The 20715-nt window shown below is 49.4% G+C and overlaps 1 protein-coding gene across 1 annotated transcript in view; it reads right to left on the bottom strand.

Annotated features, from left to right (window-relative positions):
* The window catches only part of ASTN2 (astrotactin 2), a 299849-nt gene that overhangs the window by 18672 nt on the left and 260462 nt on the right, over nucleotides 1–20715 (bottom strand). Inside the window, exon 20 of the mRNA XM_030231263.2 lies at nucleotides 11820–11961. Within this exon, the coding sequence (XP_030087123.1) occupies nucleotides 11820–11961 (142 nt within the window). The remainder of the gene's footprint in view (nucleotides 1–11819; nucleotides 11962–20715) is intronic.

The following is a 20715-nucleotide window of genomic DNA, read 5'->3' as shown; positions in this document are numbered from 1 at the left end:
CACAGGACAAGGACTGGCAGTGAGCAGGATTTTCTCACAGGTCCAGCAGGCAGACAGGGAGGGTGGAGGGCAGGATGGCGGGGGGGGAGGGGGGCCCAAAACAAATAATAAAAACAAAATCCCAGTAAGCATGTTAGAATTCGTTTGAAGTGCAGAGGAGCTTTCAGGCAGGGTTATGCACATCTCCCTGCCCGGCGTGATTTACACATTCCTTGCAAGCAAAGGAATCTTCCCTGATTTGAAGTAAAACAGATGTTTTGGGGTTTTTCTTTCCCCCGTTCCCCACCCTCTTTTAATCATTTCTTCATTGAAATGATGGCTATACAGCCAACCATCACAGAGCCAGAGTCCTGCTACCCCAGAAGCCAGGACTGGAGACCTGTCCTGTGCCATGGGAGAGCCCCTTGTCAGTGACTGTAGTTGGGAGTTTCCAGAGGTGTGGAGCCAGCCCTGCTCTCCTGCAAGTGCTGCTCCAGAGGCATAGCTCCCTGCAGGTTTCTTCCCTTGTTTTTCATTCTGCAGGGAAGGATTGTAACTCCCTGAAGCTTTAGCTGATGCTCTATCTCTGCTCCAGCAGCCCAGGTTTGGGACACCTTCTAACCTCCACCACCAGTCCAGGAGATGTGTTTGATGGCGGGACTTGCCTTTGTTCCCACACCTCAGTGCCACAGCTCACCCCAGTTGTGCTCTGTCCCAGCACTGTGGATTGGGAAGGGCAGCCTGGTCCATGCCCAGGGACTGGCATCAGCAGTGCTGCTCACACACCCCAAGTGAAACAACCAAACACAAGGAATGGTGTTGGGCAGGTTGGAGCTGGGATATCTGTTAATTTCAGCACTATGTGATTTCAGTCAAGTTACTTTGTCACAAGTTTTCCACCCAGGAAAATTATTTGGGGAAGGAGCATCCATTTCCCAGAGGGATGCAGAGCACCAAGGGAAGTGGGGCTTCTGAGTGCTGGTTGAGTGCTGCAACCTACCAGCACAGCCATGCCCTTGAGTTTACACTCAGAACAATAAGTCGTGGCCAGTAGCAAATCCATCCAGCTGCCCCATCTTTCTTTTTCTTTCTCTATTTTTTTTTTCCTTTTAAACCCTGTTGTTCTTTCTCAGTACTTCGTTGGTGGCAGGGTGGGAAGGTTTTTTGTAACACATTCACGTACCAGTGGGACTCACTCCCATCCCCGTCTGGTACAAGAGATTGCACAAGAGAGAGGAACAAATGGGGATGAGGAAATGCGTGTTTATGAGAGGCAGCGCTGTCATCGTGAGCAAGGGACCCCCCGCAGCAGAGCCGGCCTGGGAGCCAGTGGATTTCCATTCTCTCCATTCATGCCTCGTTTCAAACCTCCCTGGAGACTGGAGACTGGCCGGGGTCCCACGGACTCCCACCGCCCCTGTGCTGCCTCCTGTGATATTTGTTGTTGGGTGGAAAGAGGGAGATGTTGCCGTCTCATAAAAATGATGAGTTGAGAAAGAGCAGCAGCTTTTGCCATTGCATGCACTGCTTGTTTCCTCCTGCAGCAGAGGAAGGTCTTCCCTCCTGCACCATCTCTCCTTTGCCACGTTCCTTGTGCTCCCCTGCTGCCCATCCTGGCAGGGCTCTTCCCTAACCACCACCACGGATTCTCTCACAGACCTTCCTGCTCATGCTGTGGTTGCTGCCATGAGCCTTCTCCTGACCTGATCAGGAACCTCCCTCTAATCCAAACCACATTGCTGCCTGATCCGATACAGCCACCAGTAAATAACCTTGACTGCAGCGGTCTGGAAGAGCCAGGGATCCTATATCACTGCTATTAATGATTTAGGATTGTGCATCATTTGCACATGACACAGAGAGGGTCTCATCCCTACTCCCCCCACCCAGCCACCTCCTCCAGGACAGTGCCTGCCTCCCCTCACTTCAGGTGGCTCCAGGTGAAAGCCACCTGGGTGACAATTCCTCCTGCCTGGTGCTGGTGTGCACACAAGGAATGGGAATGGCTGCTTTCTGTGCTCTCTTGTGCTCTGCAGAGCTCCCAGCAATGGTCCTGGGGCTCCCCCACAAACAGGTGGGGTATTAATAAAACCAAAAGTAATCGCCCAGGCACACATACTACAACCCACTTGGGTCCCTCTCCCGTCTGCTCCTGCAAGCCCCTGCCTCCCCCTGCTTTCTCCACACACCTCAATTTCATTATCTCTGATCTGGAGCTGCCCATTACATGCTTTTTGCCAACATAAATATTTAATCCCGGTGCATTGCAGGGAAAGGCCCTTGCGGAGTTAATCCTTCAACTCATGTTTCCACTTGGAAAACAATTCAGCTTGTGGCAGGGCAGCAGGTACGAGGGAGGGACGGAGCCCAGAGCTGGAGGTGGCCTGGGAGAGCTCAGGAGCTGTGTGTGGGGTGATGCAGGTGGGCTTCATGCTGTGGGGTGGGCTTCATCCCATGGGCTTCATTCTATGGGGTGGGCTTCATGCTGTGGGGTGGGGTGGTTCTTCTGGAGCTCTTCTTCACTGGGGTGGCTCTGCTGGAGCAGGGATCAGGAGGGTTTGGATAGGTAATGGAAAAGCAACAGGGGTCACTGCAAGCTGCTGCCCTGCAAGGGAGGTACAAGGGGAGCTGCCGAGGGAGACTCCAGGTGCAGCACTTTGCTGGGCTTCAGCAGTGTTTGGGACATCCTCTGTGCTCTCAGTTGCAACAATGTGGAAAACCCAGAGTTCATCAGTTTGCTTCACCTGCCAGTGTGGGTCTAAGCAGCCACACGATCCCACACTGCTCCACCTCTAAATTCATCTGCACACCCAGAGGCTGCTTACACTGGGATCTGGCCATGATTTTGCCTGTGGGCTATGGAGTAGGGTTATGGGATGAGTGGTGTGTTTATGGGGCTATTGGGTAGCACTAAGGTACCTGCTGTGGGACAGGACAGACCCTCAGCAAAGTGAGATGTCCCAGTTCCAGATCCAAGGCTATAAAGATCATCGACAGAAATGCCCCCTGCTTGCACCCCAAGGAATAAATTAAAGGCCATTTGAGATCTGGGCAGGGACTCTCATCCATCCACCTCCATACCCTCAGGAGGGCAGCACCCATGGGGATGCAACACCACAAAACATCCACCAACCTAACAAAGCCCTCAGACCCAGAGGGGAGGGGCACAAGGGGCTAAGACCACCCTGCAATGGAGGGCCAAGAGTACAGCTTGTGGCAGCTGAAATGGTTTGAAATCCTTCCCCTTGCATCAGCAGTGACGTGTCCAAACACTGAAGAAATATTTTGGTTTCAGTTGCTTTGTCTGAGAGGTTTCCCCAGCAGCCTGGGGTGGGTGTCCTGGAGACCAACCAGCCCTCCCCATTATCCCCTGCCCCATGTGAGAAACTGGGATGTGCAGGACACATCCCCACAGGCCCTGCCCAGAAAGGCTGGAAGACTGGGATGTTGCAATGATGCAAACCAGAGGGAAGGAAAACATGGAAGTATCCCAGCCCTTCTGGTTGGGGTTGAGCAATGAGATTAGGAGGGGAGGCCACTCCTGTAGCTGCAGGGCAGTGGGGGATGCTCAGAAGGAAGGAGAAAAGTGCCATGCTCCAGACCTAGCTCAGGTTGCTGCTGCCATGGGCTGCCCTATGGCTTCCCTGGCAAAAATCAAGAGGAGAAAAGATGGAAGACAAGGAACAGACCCTGGGGTATGACCGCCCAGAGATGTGGCAAGATGTGTCCAAGCCCAGCTCACTGCCCAGGTGTTTGGACAAGCATGTCCCTGTGACCCAGCTTTGAGCTCCCATCACACCCATCCTGCCAGGGCAGTGTCTCTACACCCAACTCCATCCAGTGCAAACAGGACCCTACTGACCCCTCCATCCAGCATCTGGGATCCAGGTCTGTGGGATGCTCGAACAACCAGCACCCCACAGACCCTACTTTTCTACTCCTTTTTTTAAAGAAACTTTTACATCATGACATAAGCTTTGGCTCCAAGGGTTTTTAGTGAGAGCCAGGGTATTTTTTTCCCTTTCTCATAACAGAAACCATATTGCTGTATAATCAAATTTATCTCGTTCCTGATGAGGGAAGCAAGTGTGTGTGTGTGAGGTGACCAGGAGCAATCAGGGCACATGTGGTGGGAGCAATTGCTCTGAAGGTACTCCAAGGAAATATCCTTGGGAGTGGCAGCAGATGGGGGTGACCAAGCAGAGACCAATGGGCCACAGCTCAGCACAGAGCATCACCCACAGCAAGCCCCACCTCCCCACGTGGTTGCCATCTCTGCAGCCCAGCAGAGATGCTCCTCAGCTTTTTCTCCCACTTTACTTTCGATCTCCTCCCTGAATAGGAAGCCCAGCAAAGTGTGTGGCTCAGTTTAATACATGTTTTACAGGTGGGAAAACTCAGGAAGAAGCAGCTACTTTGAGGTAACTTTTTTGATGTCTGTTTTACTATGTCACAGATTCAGCTGAAGCCAACAGGAGCCGTGGCTCTGATGGTCAAGCCTTGAACATGATGCTCCCAAAATGGAGATGTCACAATTTATTGGCTCCTTTTGCAAACACAGGCAGGGGGGAAACAACCCAAACCCCAAGGAATAAATTAAAGGCTATTTGAGATCTGGGCAGGGGCTCCATTGCCTGCAGTCCCCCTGTGACAAACTCCCTGCAGAAACTCCCTGTTTCTCTTGGAAAGAGCCATGGCCCTGAGGGGGAGAAGGGGTGGCAGGGCTGGAGAGGTCACTTTGTGCTGATAAAGTTCACTTTGGCATGATCAGGAGGTGGGTGCTTACTGATATAATGTTCTGCACAAGTCAGAGATTAAAAGAGATTTATTTTTTAAAATAAATAACACACAAACAAAAGGAAAATGAAAATAACAAAGTGTTCTCCGGGAGGCAAGGCTGGTGAAGGACTCTCTGTGCTGTTGTTGTTACAAGAAAAGGATGGGCTGGGATGTGCTGCAGGTGTCCTTTTGAAAAATGAAACAAAAAACACCCAGTTTGACTAGTTTTATGGACTTGGAGCCATATGTGAGAGAAATGCACATTGCTGGGCTGAGCTGGGACAGAACTTGTAGCTCATGGCATCCAAACTTTGCTTTTGAGAGTGGGCAAAAGGATGGGCAGGTAGGATTAGCCTGTGACTTATCCTTTTATTCAGAGAAGTATCACTGTCAAATATCTCCACCTTTGGGGATCTGGGTCCCACCCAGAGTCTGTCTGAGCTGACTGACCCCTGGGCTGTGGGGATGGTCTTGGTTCAGATAAGACCCGTGGGCTCAGTAGTGACTGAACACCTGGGCAGCACAGGAGCTGGTCACCTCCTTCCTCGGGCATGTTTGGGGACAGAATTGTGCTGCTTTTGGTCATTCCTTAAAGCTTGAATAAGCCCAAATCTTGGAAATATCAGATTGAGCTGCTATGGGCACAGGGAAGCTGTCAAACTTTCCACTCTCAGATACCTGAGTCCCAGACTGCACAAGAAAATCAGGAAGGGAATACAATTCTTTGCAGGGAGCATCTCTTAATCACCTGACCAAAAAAGCAATTCTCCTAAGTGTTCTCCTGAAGTGGGGCTTCTGTGAAATGTGAGCATGGCCAGCCCTCACCTCTGCTCAGCTCTGGAGCTCCAGGCATGTCACACCTCTCTCTTCCAGTTTCCCTTGCTAGGACACGGCCAACAAGGACGTTTTCCCTTCTCCTCACTCCCTTCTCTACAAGATAAAAAAAGCAGGATGTGTCCTGTGTTCCTTGTGTCCTGGAACTGGAGTGTGTTCACACTGTGCTGGAAGAATCAAACCAACGTGGCCCTCAGCTTTCCAGCCTTCAGGATGAGGGTGCTCTGCACCCTGGAGACCTGATGAACAAAACAAATGGCTCCAAGGCAGTAGCACGATGCAAGTTTGGCTGGCTTAGAGCAAATCAAAGCCAGCAACGCCCGTGTTGATATTTATATCACAGCCCTTGTACTCCCTCTCCCATTAGTCCATGAGATAAGACTTGGATGTGGAGCAGCATTAAGTTTCTACACAGTCAGGAAAAGGAATATTCTCCAAGTTCTGTGACTAAAAGGGGTTGGTGATATGGGATTGCTGATGGGAAAAAGGTGGAATTGTAAAGATGCATTTGTCTACCAACAGGCAAAGAGGACAAAATCTTCCTCTCCACCCCATTGCCATTCCCAGGAAGAATCCTATATTGGCACACATCCCCAGCAGCAATACCCTACAAAATAACGCCTACATGCCTCCTCCTCCTCCTCCTCCTCCTCCTCCTCCTCCTCCTCCTCCTCCTCCTCCTCCTTCCTTTTCCTCACTCTATCACTGCCAGCCTTCCTCCAGCCCCCTCCAGAGGGACAATGTCTGTGGGCCTGGCACAGATCTGGGATTTAGATGCTGGCAGCTTTTAGAGACAAAACCAAAAATGTTGTTTCAGTTTTATTGTCCTGAGGAAGGGGCAGAGAGGAGATGGCCATGGGAGGCAGCAAAGCTGTTCTGTTGCTCTCTGTGGCATGAGGTATGAGCAGAAGCAGAGAATTTGGGAGGGAAAACCCAGTCTTTCAGCAAAAAAGGTGTGAGATACCCATACACCTGGCAGATACTAAAGAAGATTCTCCTGAGGTCAGAGAAAGGCTTCTCCTGACTCCACATCTGTCCCAGGTGGTTGAGTACAGGTGGCAGAGACAGATCAGAAGGAAAATTCAGGTACAAACACAACTTTTAGAAGGGTGATGGCAAATAGCATAGCAACACTGCAGCAGCACCTGGAGGCCTTGATCTGAGCCACCCAGGACACAAGGACAGCACGAGAGAGATTAAACCCTGGGGTTTTAAAGGGGACAGCTAAACAGGCAATGATGGAAGAGAGATTAAATGATCTCATTAAAACACTCAGCAGAGGAAATGGTGAAATTGGGAAGAGCCCCCAGGTTCGACTGGCCATGAAAAAAACATGAATGTCTTCTCTGTGGTTTTTAGATGTGTATCCTCCTGATGCTGGAGCCTCAGCAGGAGCACAACCCACCTCCATAAATGAGACTTCATGGAAATGAGTGCAGAGATTACACCCTTCTGCTGAGCCCCTAACCTCCCTGTAGAGCCCATCTTTCATGGGGCCAATTCCCCTGCAAGCCAGTGATCCACACAGAGCCCAGGTGAGCCCAGAGGGGTCTGTGCTGGACTCACTGCAGCAAAAACAACCACACACCTGAGCCAGCACTTGGGCAGCCTGGCCCTGCCACAACCCCAAAGTGCAGAGAAAAAATGAGCCTGCACTTGGGAGTACAGGCTTAGGATTTAGCAAAATCAGCTCCTGACTTGCCTTGTTTGAGCTTCTGCAAGCCAGGAATGCCTGAGGAGAAACTACAGCCCTGCACCAGTCAGCTTTGGGAAGCAGGAGAGCATGGGGAAGGGGAGAAGTGGATTCAGTGAAGCAGCACAGCTCCTGTGCACACAGGGGACCTGGCCAAGGGCTGTAACAGATGTGTTTTAACCCATGCCATGGAGCTATTTGGGATCTGTCTCTGATTGCTCCAGTGCTCACTCACGTGTCTTCCTGACGAAAGACCAACAACAACAATTAGCATCATATAAGGAGCAGGGAACTGCTGCCAGCATGAACACACTCTTGAGCACCAAGGGTTTTCTGTTCCACTTTTATCCCAGCCATGCACACGGCAGAGGTCACTCTGCATTAATCAGCCTTGCTCTGGGCCAGCTCCTTCAGCACATTCAGCCTGTGGATTGCAGCCCCTGCCTCTCCACACTCCGATGGGCTCTCCCTGCTCCACACCTCTGCCTTTTTCCTTAAGTTCACCAAAAAGGGATATTCCATGTTATCCCAAACTGAGCCTGGCCATGCTGTCGATGGCCTGCAGACCCTGCAGAGGGTGACACTGCCTGGGCAGGACTTGGTGGGTCCTGGCTGCAGATGGGAGCCTTGTGTTCCAACAGCAGTCCTCAATCTTCAGCCCCTAGGAAGAGGTTTCCACCTTTCCAACACCCCTGAAACGTGCTCTCCCAGAGCCTTTGGGCTGGTTCATGATCACCCTGGGGAAACCCCAGCCGAGCCAGCAAAGGGAATGTAAAGACAAGGCTCCTTCACAGCATATGAACACACTCCAAGGAAAGGCTCTGGAAGGAATCCTGATGACTTCCATATTATTTCCAGTAAATTTTGTGCTGATTCTTGGCACAAACACTGGAAATGAATAGGCTAGGTCAGGAATGTAAATAAAGTGAAACATTGGGATTTAATCTAATCTATAATTATAGTATCTGTGGCACAGGGAAGAGGTTGGTGTGTTTGCACTGCAACTCCAATGAGGAGCTGGAGGGGGTTTTCATTTCCCTTTCCAAAATTTCCTTTTTGGCTGAGGGATACTTGGTGTCTCCCCAAGTATCTGAAGCAAACGTGCAGGGCTGGCAAAGCTTCCTTCTGGTAGCCAAGCAGGTACAGCTCAGCCATGAGGCATCCCCAGGCCCTCCCCGAGCAATGGGGTGAGAGCTGGGATGGATGAGCTGGGCTGAAGGCTCAGGGAGGCTGTGGGGTGCACAGGGGTAGCTCCTGCCTCCACAGTGAAGAAATTGGATGGGTTTGTGGGGTGCTCAGTCCTCCAAGCTGAGTTTGATCTCTGAGACAAGCCAGAGCCCTTCCTCCTCACTGCTGTTTTGTTTTTGGTTCATCACAAGCTGCCTGTCAAAGTCTGATGGTCCCAAGGCTCCCAAACCATCCATCTGAATGGCACTGGCTGCTGTCCCGGCTGGCTGGTCCATGCAAGGTGAGCACTTCACAGACACATCAACATCTCTCCCTCTGCCCTCCTCACCTCATCCTCTTCCAGATCCACCTGGGGGGGAGCTTGACAGACAGCTCTGGTCCAGCTGGCGTCAAGGGAGAGCAATACCTTCTCCATTTCACAAGAATATAAGATTTCTGCTTTTTAAGAACTGTAACAAAACTCAACAGCCTTCAAGGACCATCCTTGGTACCCATGCATGGGTCCCTGGGAGTACATTCCCATGAATGCAGCATGGATCTCCATGGATGGGCACCTGTGTGTGGCACACTGGCAGGAGTGCCCACACGTGTGCACCTTTGGAGCCTTTGGAGCATGTGTCTTTGTTGACATGATCTGCTTGCCCTGGAAAACCCTCCATGCAGGGACTGGCATCTTAGCCCCAATGTGTTAAAAGCAGGGGGAAGAAAAGGGCTGACAGGCAACATATTTTCCTCAGACTGAAACTGCAAAGGACAAAGAAATTAGTTCTCCTTTTGTTCATTTATGTTTTGGAATTACAGAAGTCTTAAAAGCAAAGGAATCAATCAGACTTTGTTTATTTGTTTGCTTGTAGAACATTTTTTGGGTTTGTTTTCATACTCCAGCCCAGCTTTGATCTCAGGCTGGTAGTACTCCAAATGAATGGTCCACAGCAGAGTGTAATTGGTGTAGGTACTACAGAAGAAAAGGACAGGCTGTTCGACACATTTACAGGGCAGAGGAGACTTCCATGACCTCCCAGTCCCCTTGCTAGGGTTATGTGATACCCCCAGACTACTGCAGAAGCAAATAATTTGTTTTTGAAGAGCTCCGATGCTGCAGACTGTGTGCTTACCTCCCAGCCTAGAGAACAGCACAGAGCCCTGCGAGTGGCTATAATCAGGATTATACCCAGCCCAGAGCTATTATAGATAGCTATTTTTCCACAGAAACGAATGAAACAAGCAGAAGAAATTCAATTTAAGAAATGACCCCGTGCCCGTGTTTGTGTTGTTGTTCTGTCTGTGCGGGCGCAGAGCAGCGTTAGCCTCACATTTCACTGCTCTGGCTTTCTTCAGGCTGTGTTGCAACCATGGGGACATCTGAGCAGAGGAATATTTAATGGGGTTGCCTGTGTATCTGAGAATGCTCAGTAAACACGCTGGGCAGGGCCCAGGTTGGAGCAGGAGGGTGTGTGTTGGGCAGGCAGGACCCACAGCAGTGGAGCAGGGGTTTGTCAGCCCACGCCACGTGCTGGGGCAGGAAGCAGCAGCCAGCGAGGAGGGGGTGCTGTGGTGTGCCCACTTGCAATGTTTTTGGATGCCCAGGAACAGGGGTCTGTGCCCCAACGTGCCCATCCATGTGCACTGCATGCACCGCCCTGGGAGCAGAGAGCCAAGCCCTGCTGAGCATTAGCCATGGGACAGAGCCAGGGCTGTGCATCACCCTGGGGCCTGTCCCCACACAGGACAAGCTCCAGAGCTCCCTGGTGCCAGGGGACAGCTGCCTGCTGGCTGCCTGCAGCCCTGGCTCCCCACAAAAGCTGCTGTTTCTTGCCCAGGGGCACGCACAGAGCAGGAGCCACGCCCAGGGCAGGGCTCTGCTGACCACCTCCGTGGCAATGTGCCTTGGGGCTGGGAAGCAGAAGACTGGCTTTGACCACAGGATGACAAAACCCTGGACAAAGCCCTCTGCCTTCCACCCACCCAAGGCTCTCCCAGCCCTTTGCAGACACCAGGAATTAGATCACAGAGCCCCTGAAGTGGCGGGTGAGTGCAATTACCCCTGCCTGGCTGATGGGGAAGATGACTTGGCAGCCCAGGCTGCCCAAGAGCCAGACCTGCTGGCTCCCAGCTCTGTGTGCTCACCACGGCAGCAGCCTCCATCAAAACCAGTGGCTTTTCCCTCTCCCAGTGCCCCTGGCAGCTGGGAGCTGAGAGCTCACAACAGGCCAGTTTTATGGGCATTGGGTTACTAGCAAGCTCTGTGGTTGCTCCAGCCTCTCCCTGGCACCTCTTCAGAGCAGTCCAGTTCCCAGAGATATAAATAATTATATTTATGCATTATAGATATTCAAGAAGAAAATGTCTGATATTATTAAATGGCAAGAGGTATCACTTGGAGCCCACTCCTGGAGACAGCCCTGCTCCAGGGATGTGCAATAAAGGCTTTGGAGGCTGTCAGCATACTTAACTGGGGGGTGGTGGAGGGAAAGTATTAATCAAGGTCTTAAAAAGTTCTCGCTGACAGACTATTTGCCAGCTCTCACTTTAAATGCTTTTGTGGTCCCATAAAAAGTTTCATTACTCACTACAAAATGTGTTTTAATTATTGCAGTCACTCTGACATTAAGCCCTGGGTGTTTCTCTCTTGCTCACTCTGTCTCTCCTCTGTCTCCTTGCCTCTTTGCTCTATTTTTCCTCTCTTACTGATCTGACTCCTGATATCCCTCCCAAGACAGAGGATGCCCTGGCTAAGGAGCCAGATTGGAAAGCCCAGACCCTGTCCAAATGTTTCTAAAGGAGAAGTTAAAATTCAGTTCTCAAAATTATCCCTTTGCTCTGGAAACTCATGAATCCACAAGATTCCAACAGAAAATTTAACCCCCAGAAAATATCTCAGAAGAGTAAATGTCCACAATATGTGGGCAGTGGGCAGAAGGATTTGGTGTCTCTCTGAAGTATGTCCTACTAAGAGAAACAGCAACTAATAAACCCCTGTCACACTTTTGACATCTATTTTATCCCACCACACACTTGGCAACTTGCTCCATTCTGATCACAACAGCTTAGTTCATCCATCAGAGACAACCCTGTCCACCAGGCATGGACCTGGAAACCCAGAATGGTGAAAGTAGGTGTTATCCTGGAGTGTCCCACAGACTCCCAGTGCCTCCAGCACTGCACTGGCAGACACTGCTTTTCCATTTCACCAGCTGTGTGTAACACCCAAAGCATCAGGAAGAGTCTGACCATTTGCCCTGTGTCTGGTGTAACACAGTGATGACCAAAAAGGTCAATAACAACTCAATAACAGCACTGGAGACCCCTCCTTGCCCCCAGCAGCTCCCCACGTGTCTCTCCTTACTTGTAGAGACCATCTGGTTCCAGGCACTTGAAAATGACTGAGTAGAGGCTGGTTTCAGGGACATCTCCGTGGCTCCGACCCGCTGCCACACAGGAGGTTGCCAGGCCAGAGAGCAAATCATCTGCAAAGCTCAAGGATTCTCCTGCAGAGCAAAGAGAGGAGCGAGACCAGAACATCAGCACAGGTACAGAATTACTGCTCACCGCTTTAAAATCACTGTAGGAACATCTCTACACAGGACACACAGTCAGCAAACTCCAGCTGCTGTGGCTGTGGAATGTCCCAAGTCTGTGTGGAGAATGTCACCTGTGGACAAAGCAAGGAGGAAACACACCTGGGCCACCAGCTGTGCGGGGATGGGGGCCAGGGCTAAGTCACTGTGTGGCCAGCTGCAATCACAGCACACAGGGGATGTGTGGCCTCACTGCAGGCACTGCAGAACCACCACCCAGAGCTGGGCTACAGAAGATTTGGAAGCCTGGCTAAACAGGGATCTCTTGCCCTTGCTGCATGTCCAGCTCTTAAACAAAGCATGGCCTTTTCCAGACATTGCCTGCCACAACAAGAGGTGTTTCTGCTATATTGTTAACAGCAAAAAATACATTTTTAGTGCTTGGGTGGAATTGCTGTAAATCTGATGGTTTTATTTTTATTTTTAAATTTAACTTAATGATAACTTTGCATTCCCTTTCATCTGCACTCTGCCAGCTCCTGGAGCTCTGACTGGATCTCCTTCAGTCATGTTGAAGAACACTTGCTTTTTTATAAGCACTCAAAGAAAAAAAACCCACTAATTAAAAATACTGAAAAACCTTTCTTTTTAATCTTCTGGTTTATAAAGCTATTAAACTCTTAGATCATGACCCAGCTGAAACTGAAAATGCTCCATTTATTAAGGTTTTTGGGCATGACTGTCCACTGCTGTGCAACCTGTCTCCTCGCAGTGGGCAGCCTGTCTATTGGTTAGAGCTCATTGCATTTAATTCCCATTTCACACTGGTGTAACTGAAAGCCTGAGGTACCAAGGAGGAAAATAAGACAGAGCATCTGCCCAGGCTGTGCCCTGTTCCCAGTGGTGGGAATTGGAACAAGGCTGCTGTAGGTGATAGCTGTGCTGGTGTAAGCCAAGCTGGGCCCAGGTTGCTGTGCTGGGTACCTTGTGCATGTGGAAATGTCAAGACATTGCAGCAGAGGGAGGGGGAGAATTCCCTTCTCAGCACTTTTGTTTTTCTAAAGGCAAAAGTGACTGAGGAGTACTAAAACGAAGCACCAGCTCTTGGTACAGACCCTAAGGAACAAGCCAGTGTTGTAACCAGCCCAGAACATCCCACTGTGAAGCTGAATTATCCAGGTAGAAGAAAAAATCCCCTCATCCCCAGCCCCCTAAACCGCATTTGCGTCTTGTCTGAAAACACACAACTCAGTAACAAATATCCCCCTTGGCTAGAGAAAAGAGCAGCAATAAATTCTTTTCCTCCCTGAAGGAATCCAAGCCTTAATTATTCATTTTAATGCTCCCAGCACGACTTGTTCTTTCCAAACTTTTTCAGGCAGCTCTGTCACCAGCCACTGTAGCTCAGTCCAGCTCCTGGATGCAGGTCTGTCCCAAATCCCAAGACAGCTCAACAGGCAGGTTGGGTTGGCAGCAGGAAAATCCCTGCCTGGAAGTCATGAGTGCTGCCCAGCCTTCAACAAGTCCCTCAGCTCTGGGTTTATGGTTTAAGCAAACAAACAAACCCCTATTACTCATTTCCAATTTTCATTTCCATCCCTTTTCCTACAACACTGGGCTGGATTGGGGAACTCCCTGTCACCAGGAGTCATTGAGAACAGACTCTGCCATGACTTACAAACCTGATGAATCACCAACAAAGAAGCAGGACCAGAATGGGTTGTTGAAGTAGAGCAAAGGGTTTTAAGGCTCTTCCAGCCTCAAGCAACTTCCCTTCTGACCAAGAAGAAGCTTCATGAGGGGACAGATCATCCCATGGATGAATGCTGTGGGATCTCACACCTTCCTCTAAGCAGCTGATGAGGGCTAGGAAAGAAAATAGCTGGGCAGAAATTGCAGTGAGAGCTGGGCAAGGCCAAGGGGACTTGGAGTCCGAGATCTGGACTGGGCAGACCCCAGGTAGGAGGATCAGCCAGGATATCTGTGCCAGGGAGCACATGAGATGGGATGGGCTGAGACTGGGAGAGGGTGGAACCAGACTTGCAGGAGACTGGAAAGGAGATGTCATGTGCAACCACTGAATCAATGAATGTGTTAAGGCCAGGTTGGACAGGGCTTGGAGTAACGTGGTCTGGTGGAAGGGCAGGAGTGACCCGAGGCAGGGTGGTTGGAATGAGATGATATTTCAGGTCCTCTCCAACACAGACCGTTCTATGATTAAAATCGCACAGCTAACTTTCTCTAGGACATGCACTACCATCTGAAAGCTCCTCTTCCATGGTCTTTCTGGGTAGTTTTGAGGGAACAGGCTGGCAGGGAGCACTGCCCTGACACACAGCAGCAGCTGCTTCCCGCAGTGGTCTGGTTTGCCATGGATGAGACCTGCTCAGGGAGTGGAGTGCATTTCTGTCCCCCTGCACAGGAGGAGATGAAGATTGCAGGGTCTGCCAACAGTGTCTCCACTTGGATTGAGCCAAAACCCTTGCAATAAAATCCACAAAGCAAGAGGGTACTTTTTGCTCAATCCTGAACCTCTGGGAACTCTCCCCTCTTGCTGGCTCTGCAAAGCAAAGAGGTTATTATGAAAACAGCACAATAGATGCTAACAAAGGTGCTGGAACCTCAGCCCCAAGGCTGGGAGTTTTTCTGTACCTGTACAAGCAGCAGTGAGATCACTGGTGGTGCCGGACTGCACAGACCATGGAGCAAAGACAGGGAAGGGACACCCTGGGGACAAGGCAAGTACCCAGAGCTGCCAGTCTGCAGCCAGTGCAGGGAGCTGCTGTTCCCTGCTCTTCCCTGGGCAAAGCAGAGCACACAGAGACTGCATTTGCTCATCTCAGAAAAGAGAAGGCAGAGACCCTTCAGTCCTCAGTGCTCTGAGAGCAGCTGGAGTGAAATTTCCTAAGCCTTCTTTAGGAGCAGAAAAAACGTTATTCCCGAGATTTAGACTGGGACTGTGTCAGTGGAACAGAGCTAAAGCAACAGCAGCTTTTGGTGGAATGGTGAGAGAATTGTCATAAATCAGAGAATGGTTTGGATAGGAAGGGACAAGAAAAATCATCCCCTTTCACCTCACCCCAACCACAGGCAGGGACCTTCCACTAGGCCAGGTTTCTCCAAGCCCTCTCCAACGTGGCTTTGAACACTTGGGCCACTTGACTGACCAGTAATGTTGCCCTACCAAGAAAAAATGATCCTGGGGTCATGAAGCAGCAGGAGAACACTGACCTAGCTGCATGAGGCCACGTGAGGACTAAGTGCACAGCATTCCTCAACTGTGCTCAAGACCAAGGCACAGAAAAGAAGGAGAGAAGATTTCACTGGGAAAGAATAAAAAGCCCAAATTCCCTAATAAAAACAGGGTGGGGGGGAAAGGCCAAACAGAGCCACATGACTGTGAACACATCACAGGGTAGGCACTCAGATGGAAAACCAATAGTTAGGTTAATGGGCAGTAATGGCAAGAGGATGTAAATTGAACATGGATAAATGGTTGGTCTACTCCTGCAAAGGGCAAATAACCCAACTATCTTTTAGGAAGGAGTTTGATCACTTTATAAAAGGGATTACATGGATAAGTAGCTTGTGATGGAAAGCAAAGGGGCTTCTTTTTCCCATCTGGACTTGTATTCTTACACATCCTGCCAGCAAATATAAAGAAGGATTTCAGCCTCCCAAAGCAGCCCTGAAGCACAAACCTTCTAGATTGCCTGAGTATCTTTGCTTGTGTTATTAAATTTCAGAAAGAATCCAAAGGTTCTCTGCAGAGTAAATGATAGCTAAGTAGATCATCTCTGTGGAGTAGGAGTTATTTTATTGACCAGACAGACATCTGTGTCCTTCATTAATAGTAATAAATAATTGATGTCACACTAAATAAAGCAATAAGCTGTTACAGATACCAAGGAGAAATAACTGGCTCCTATGAGGATGCCTCACCTGTGCTCACTTCTCAATAGTAAAAAACCCAGAACAGATCTCAATATCACTATGGAAAATGCTGTGCACAGAGCAAAAAATGTCACTTGCTGCCCACTGACTGCAAATTATGGAACAGTTGTGCTCAGCAATGGGATACTGACAGTCCTAAGTTCAAGGAGTTAATATCCTTGCAAAACTTTCTTCTCTCTCATTTCCAGGGCTGATCTACCCTGAACCATCCACTTCCCAGGCAGCTTTTGAAAATCCATCTCTGCTCTACTAATAACTGTCAGGAAGATGTAGATCCCTCCAGGTGGCATTTCCCTTCTCTGTCCTTGCTACTTCCTCATCCTCATCCACAGGCATGGCTGTGGAGTTTGGCAAATCTCCTCTTTTTGGTTTTTCTAAGCATCTTTTACACTGACTCCAGTGGTGTGGCTGCCCTTAAAACAGAGGAAAATAACAGCAAACTTGGAGCTTGCAGAGGGGTTCCCATTCTGGGAAGCTTTGCAGACTTCTCCTGGCCACAGCAGGCATGGCAAAGGGTCATCCCACTGGTGGCACTCTGGGATAACCACCCAGGAACTCAACTCCATCTCTGGAGGAAGAGGAGGAGGAGGAGGAGGAAGAGGAGGAGGAAGAGGAGGAGGGGGAGGAGGAGGAGGAAGAGGAGGAGGACATCCCCAGCTCAGCTGCCTGTCTGCAAGGGTGAGCTGGCAGTGTGCTCTCCAGAGAGCACATTTCTCATGGCAGGAGGTTCAGACGGGCAGGAACAGGGGCTGAGGAATGGGAATGGCTGGGAGCAGGCTCAGAGCACTGGCACACAGCATCCAACAGCCTCAGCCTGCCTCAGTCCTTCCACTGCGGCCGTGCCAGCGCCCTGCCGTTGCGGACAGCAGGCTGGATGAATCACCTACCAACCATCCCACCGAGGACAGGGCGAGCTACGGCGCTGAGTTCCACCAGACTAAACAAGAGAGCCAGGCCAGCAGCCTCCAGGAGGCTCAAGGAGCAAAAGGAAGCTCTGGGACCCTCACAGGCGTTCCCACACCTTCAGCCCATGTGCCTGTGCCAAGAGCAGCATGGAGAAAACCCAGGCGCTGCAAAGCAAAGTGGAAATTAAGACGAGAGGAGACCTCCCTGCTGCCACTCACCTTCAAGATTCCTAGAAAGAGCACAAAGGGGAAACTAGGAAGGCACCAATGTCTCTGTCTTGACAGCTTCTTTACTGGGTTGGATGAAACCAACCCTGCAACGTTACCAGGCACTTTCCCCTGATTGTGGTTTTCTCTCCCTGTCTTTCTCCCCTTTGCTTTTTTTCAACCTGTTTTCAATTTACTCTTGTGGCATCTCTGACTGTGACCTCATTCTGGTACTTAAGGGGAAAAAAGAAAAAGAAAAAAAAGAGAGAGAGAGTGTCCTTTAAAAAAGAAATGAAAGAAATCATATTTTATTTAGTTTGGTTGGTTTTGAAGCTTTAGCAGAAGAAAGATTAACCTTTTCTGCCTAACTTAATGAAAACAAGGAGAAAGGCTGTATGGATAAATAAATATCTGTGTGGGTATGGAGCAGGCACGATCGTGTTACAGCCCCGGTGGAGCTGTAATGGGGAACAGGCGCGTTCCTGCGCAGCGGCTCCCAATTCCCGATCCATTTTCAAGGAAAGAAAAACAGAGTAGAATGTCAGAGGCCCAAGTGGGCATAAATGAGGGAGCCAAGAGAAGGCAGATGGGGCCCAGCGAGGACCTCCGTCCCCAGCAGTGACCTCCAGAGCAATGCCAGAGCAGCAGATGGATAAAGAGACCTTACTCCACTTCCCCTTGCCAGGTTTTGGTTCCTGAAATGAGGAAACAAATGGCAGGCTCGGCTCTCCAAGTCTGTCACCTTTTGGGGGTCCTTGCCTCACCCTCCTCTTCTCCTGGGGCTTTCCCTCGAAGGAGGGGAGGACCAGAGGAGGGCTGTGAGCAGAAGGCTTGGACCAGGTTTTTGGATGAGTGGATGTGCAGCCCAGGTTTTCAGGGTGGATCCTCCACCATGAGGTTGTACCTGGGTTTAATGTGCTTTGGATCTGGCACTCAGTGGGGGAAAGCAGTGATAGGTGGTTGGTTTACCTTGGAAATGATGGGCTGATTTAAATTAGTGTAACACAACTTCAGGCGACGGAGCTGTTCAGATTTACATCAGCAGATGGTCTGTCTCGCTGCCTAGATCATTAAAAGCAAACCATCCCTACTGATCCTGGTGGAATGATGTCAAAACCTCCTTCCCTGCATGGCTTGCCAGATTATAAAAGACATAAAAAGGGCCCAGTTATTACTAAAAATTTTCTGCCCACATTCTGGGAGCATCCATGCATACCAGCCTCTCATGTTAGATGGGAGCCTAAATTCCACACCCCACAACCTTGTAGCCTCAGAAATAATATCTTTGTCATGGCTTTTCTCAAAGACACATCCATCAGGAATCTCTCTGGCTGGGCATAGGTTGTCTAGGCTGAGGCAGAAAAGCCAGTGATTATGGTGCAACTTTGGGCACAGCTTGTGCTTCCCTTCCCAACTTGTACAAAGGTGCAGATTGCAGTTCTCTGAACAGCTTCACCTTTTTGAAATTGTGAATTTTGGGGGAATTTGCTTCCTATGTGTGCATGCTACCAGACCTGTTAATAAAGATGAACAGCTTTCCTCCGGGCTTCCATCTCTCTGGGCCTCCATTCTAGGTTTCCATCACCAGCTCCTCTGATGATGGGAGACAGCACTTGTAGATGGCTAAATTTAAGGAGCAAGGTTTTAGTTGAGCTAAGAGCAAAAGTTGCATTCCAAGGTCACAGAAGCCACTTAAATGCATTCACTGGTGCTCTTCAGGGCTGGAACTTGCATGGAGTCACCAAGAGGAACTGAAAGATGAGCTGTTCTTGTCAAGAGAGCCAGTCAAAAACAGGGAAATGATCTTAATTTGCATGAGCTGCAATGTTCTATGATGCATAAGGTTAATCACGAGTGTATTCTTCTCTCAGGGTCATCAACAGGACTCCCTGCTCCTTCATCTGAGCTCTTCACAGACTGCTTATCACTGGTCTTTCACAGTCAATATCTAAGACCTCAGAAAAAATGCTTTTACTGATGTAAAAACGCATCCCCAAGGCAGTGTGCTGCTGGAGGAGAGGGGGAATTAAAGCATTTCATTCTGTGCTGTGAGCCCTCCAGGATTTCTCAAGGTTCACTAGGTTGCTAAGGGTCATCCCCAGCCAGACACGAGCTGACTCTGCTACGCTCAGAGACATCCAGGCATGAGCCAGTTCCCATCTCAAAGCCACGTATTCACATTAGCACGGTGGAGAGTCCAAGTGAATGTCTCTATTCCCTGGAGTTTGTCTCGGGCTCTGCAGCATGTTAAAATAGTTACTTGATTTCAAGGCAAAGTGGGAGCCCATTTGTACTGGGAGTTGTGCAGGCACGAAGCAAAGCTCTGTCCTCAGATCCTTCTTGTCTGGCAGAAGATTGTGTCCATCACAGAGAGAGTTCTCACTCTCATCACCACAGATCTCATTCCCACCCTCATTCTTGCTTTCTTTTCATGTTTAGCTTCTTTTAAATCAGAGCTTTCTAACAATGCACCAATGGTGGAGAGCTTGTGGTCCCCAAGGCCCATAGCTGGCAGCCTGTGGCAGATCCAAGGGCTGCATGGAGCCTTACGATCACCAGGAATCCCACCAGCCCCAGAGACAATTTCTCCAGCACAAGCTGACAGTGCAGTGACACTGCAGAGATGGCAACAAAACCTGAATAATAATCTCACTCTCCTCAAATGCACCAGGACACTTTTGTAGTTCCTGGGGGGTATGAGCTACTACCTGAAAATTACTACCAAATTTTGGGTGGAAACACTGCACCAAGTACCTGAACTTCACCAGTCCAAAGGGCTGGGAGGTTTCATCTTCTGCTGGGATTCAGATGGCTAAATTTGAAGTGAAGCAGCTTTCACCATGAGCTATGTCTGAGGACAAATCCTGGGAAGCTTCCTAAAGAAAGGCCACAAATATTGAAATACCAGACCAGCAGGAAAAGAAAGGAACAAATCCTAGAATTAAATTCAATGTGTGCAATGTGTGCAATTAATTGCTAAAACCATAATTATGTTGGGTAATTTGTCAAATCAAATTCATGGAAACCTATGGTGAAAAGTAATCAACTGGTCTGTGCTTCATATCTCCTTGCACTTACTGGGAAAATGGAATTTTTGGGCTTTTATATTGCTACTGTTGCCTGACTCTATTCCCAATCCCTTCTTACACTTCACAGCCTGGTCGTGGAAAGTGGACCAAACTACTACCTGTAATGGCAACAAATTCAATGAAAGTCTTCTTTAAATACTTGAAATATTTAAATATTTTTGGCCCCACTTATTCTGAATAGATGTCATGTGCAGAGATGACGATGAATTAGTGATAAGACTTTGGACCTGCACATTCCGAAGCACTCAGCCAACCTAACTGCAGCCAAACCTGCAGGCTGCTATCCAACCAAGACTTAAAAAATTGGTCCTTATGGAGGAACCTGCATGGAAGCAGACCTCTTATTTGGCCCTCCTCTGCAGTTTTGAGCATTTGAGAATGGGGGAAGGTCCTCAGCTCATAAAATCTCCTGTAGCTCCCTTGAAGTCAATGGAACAATAACAATTTACACTTGTTGAGTTTCTGCATCCTGGCTGTGAGCTCTTTGGAACAAGGACACCGTAATGATTATTACAGATATTCTCAATCACTTGTCTGAGGCAGACTAGAGAACAGCACAGTGTAAGAAA

This window comes from Serinus canaria, chromosome 17 (genome assembly GCF_022539315.1).
Source record: "Serinus canaria isolate serCan28SL12 chromosome 17, serCan2020, whole genome shotgun sequence".
Classification (NCBI taxonomy): Eukaryota; Metazoa; Chordata; class Aves; order Passeriformes; family Fringillidae; genus Serinus; species Serinus canaria.
The sequence above is the reverse complement of the archived record's forward strand: the minus strand, read 5'-3'. Positions and strand labels throughout refer to the sequence as shown.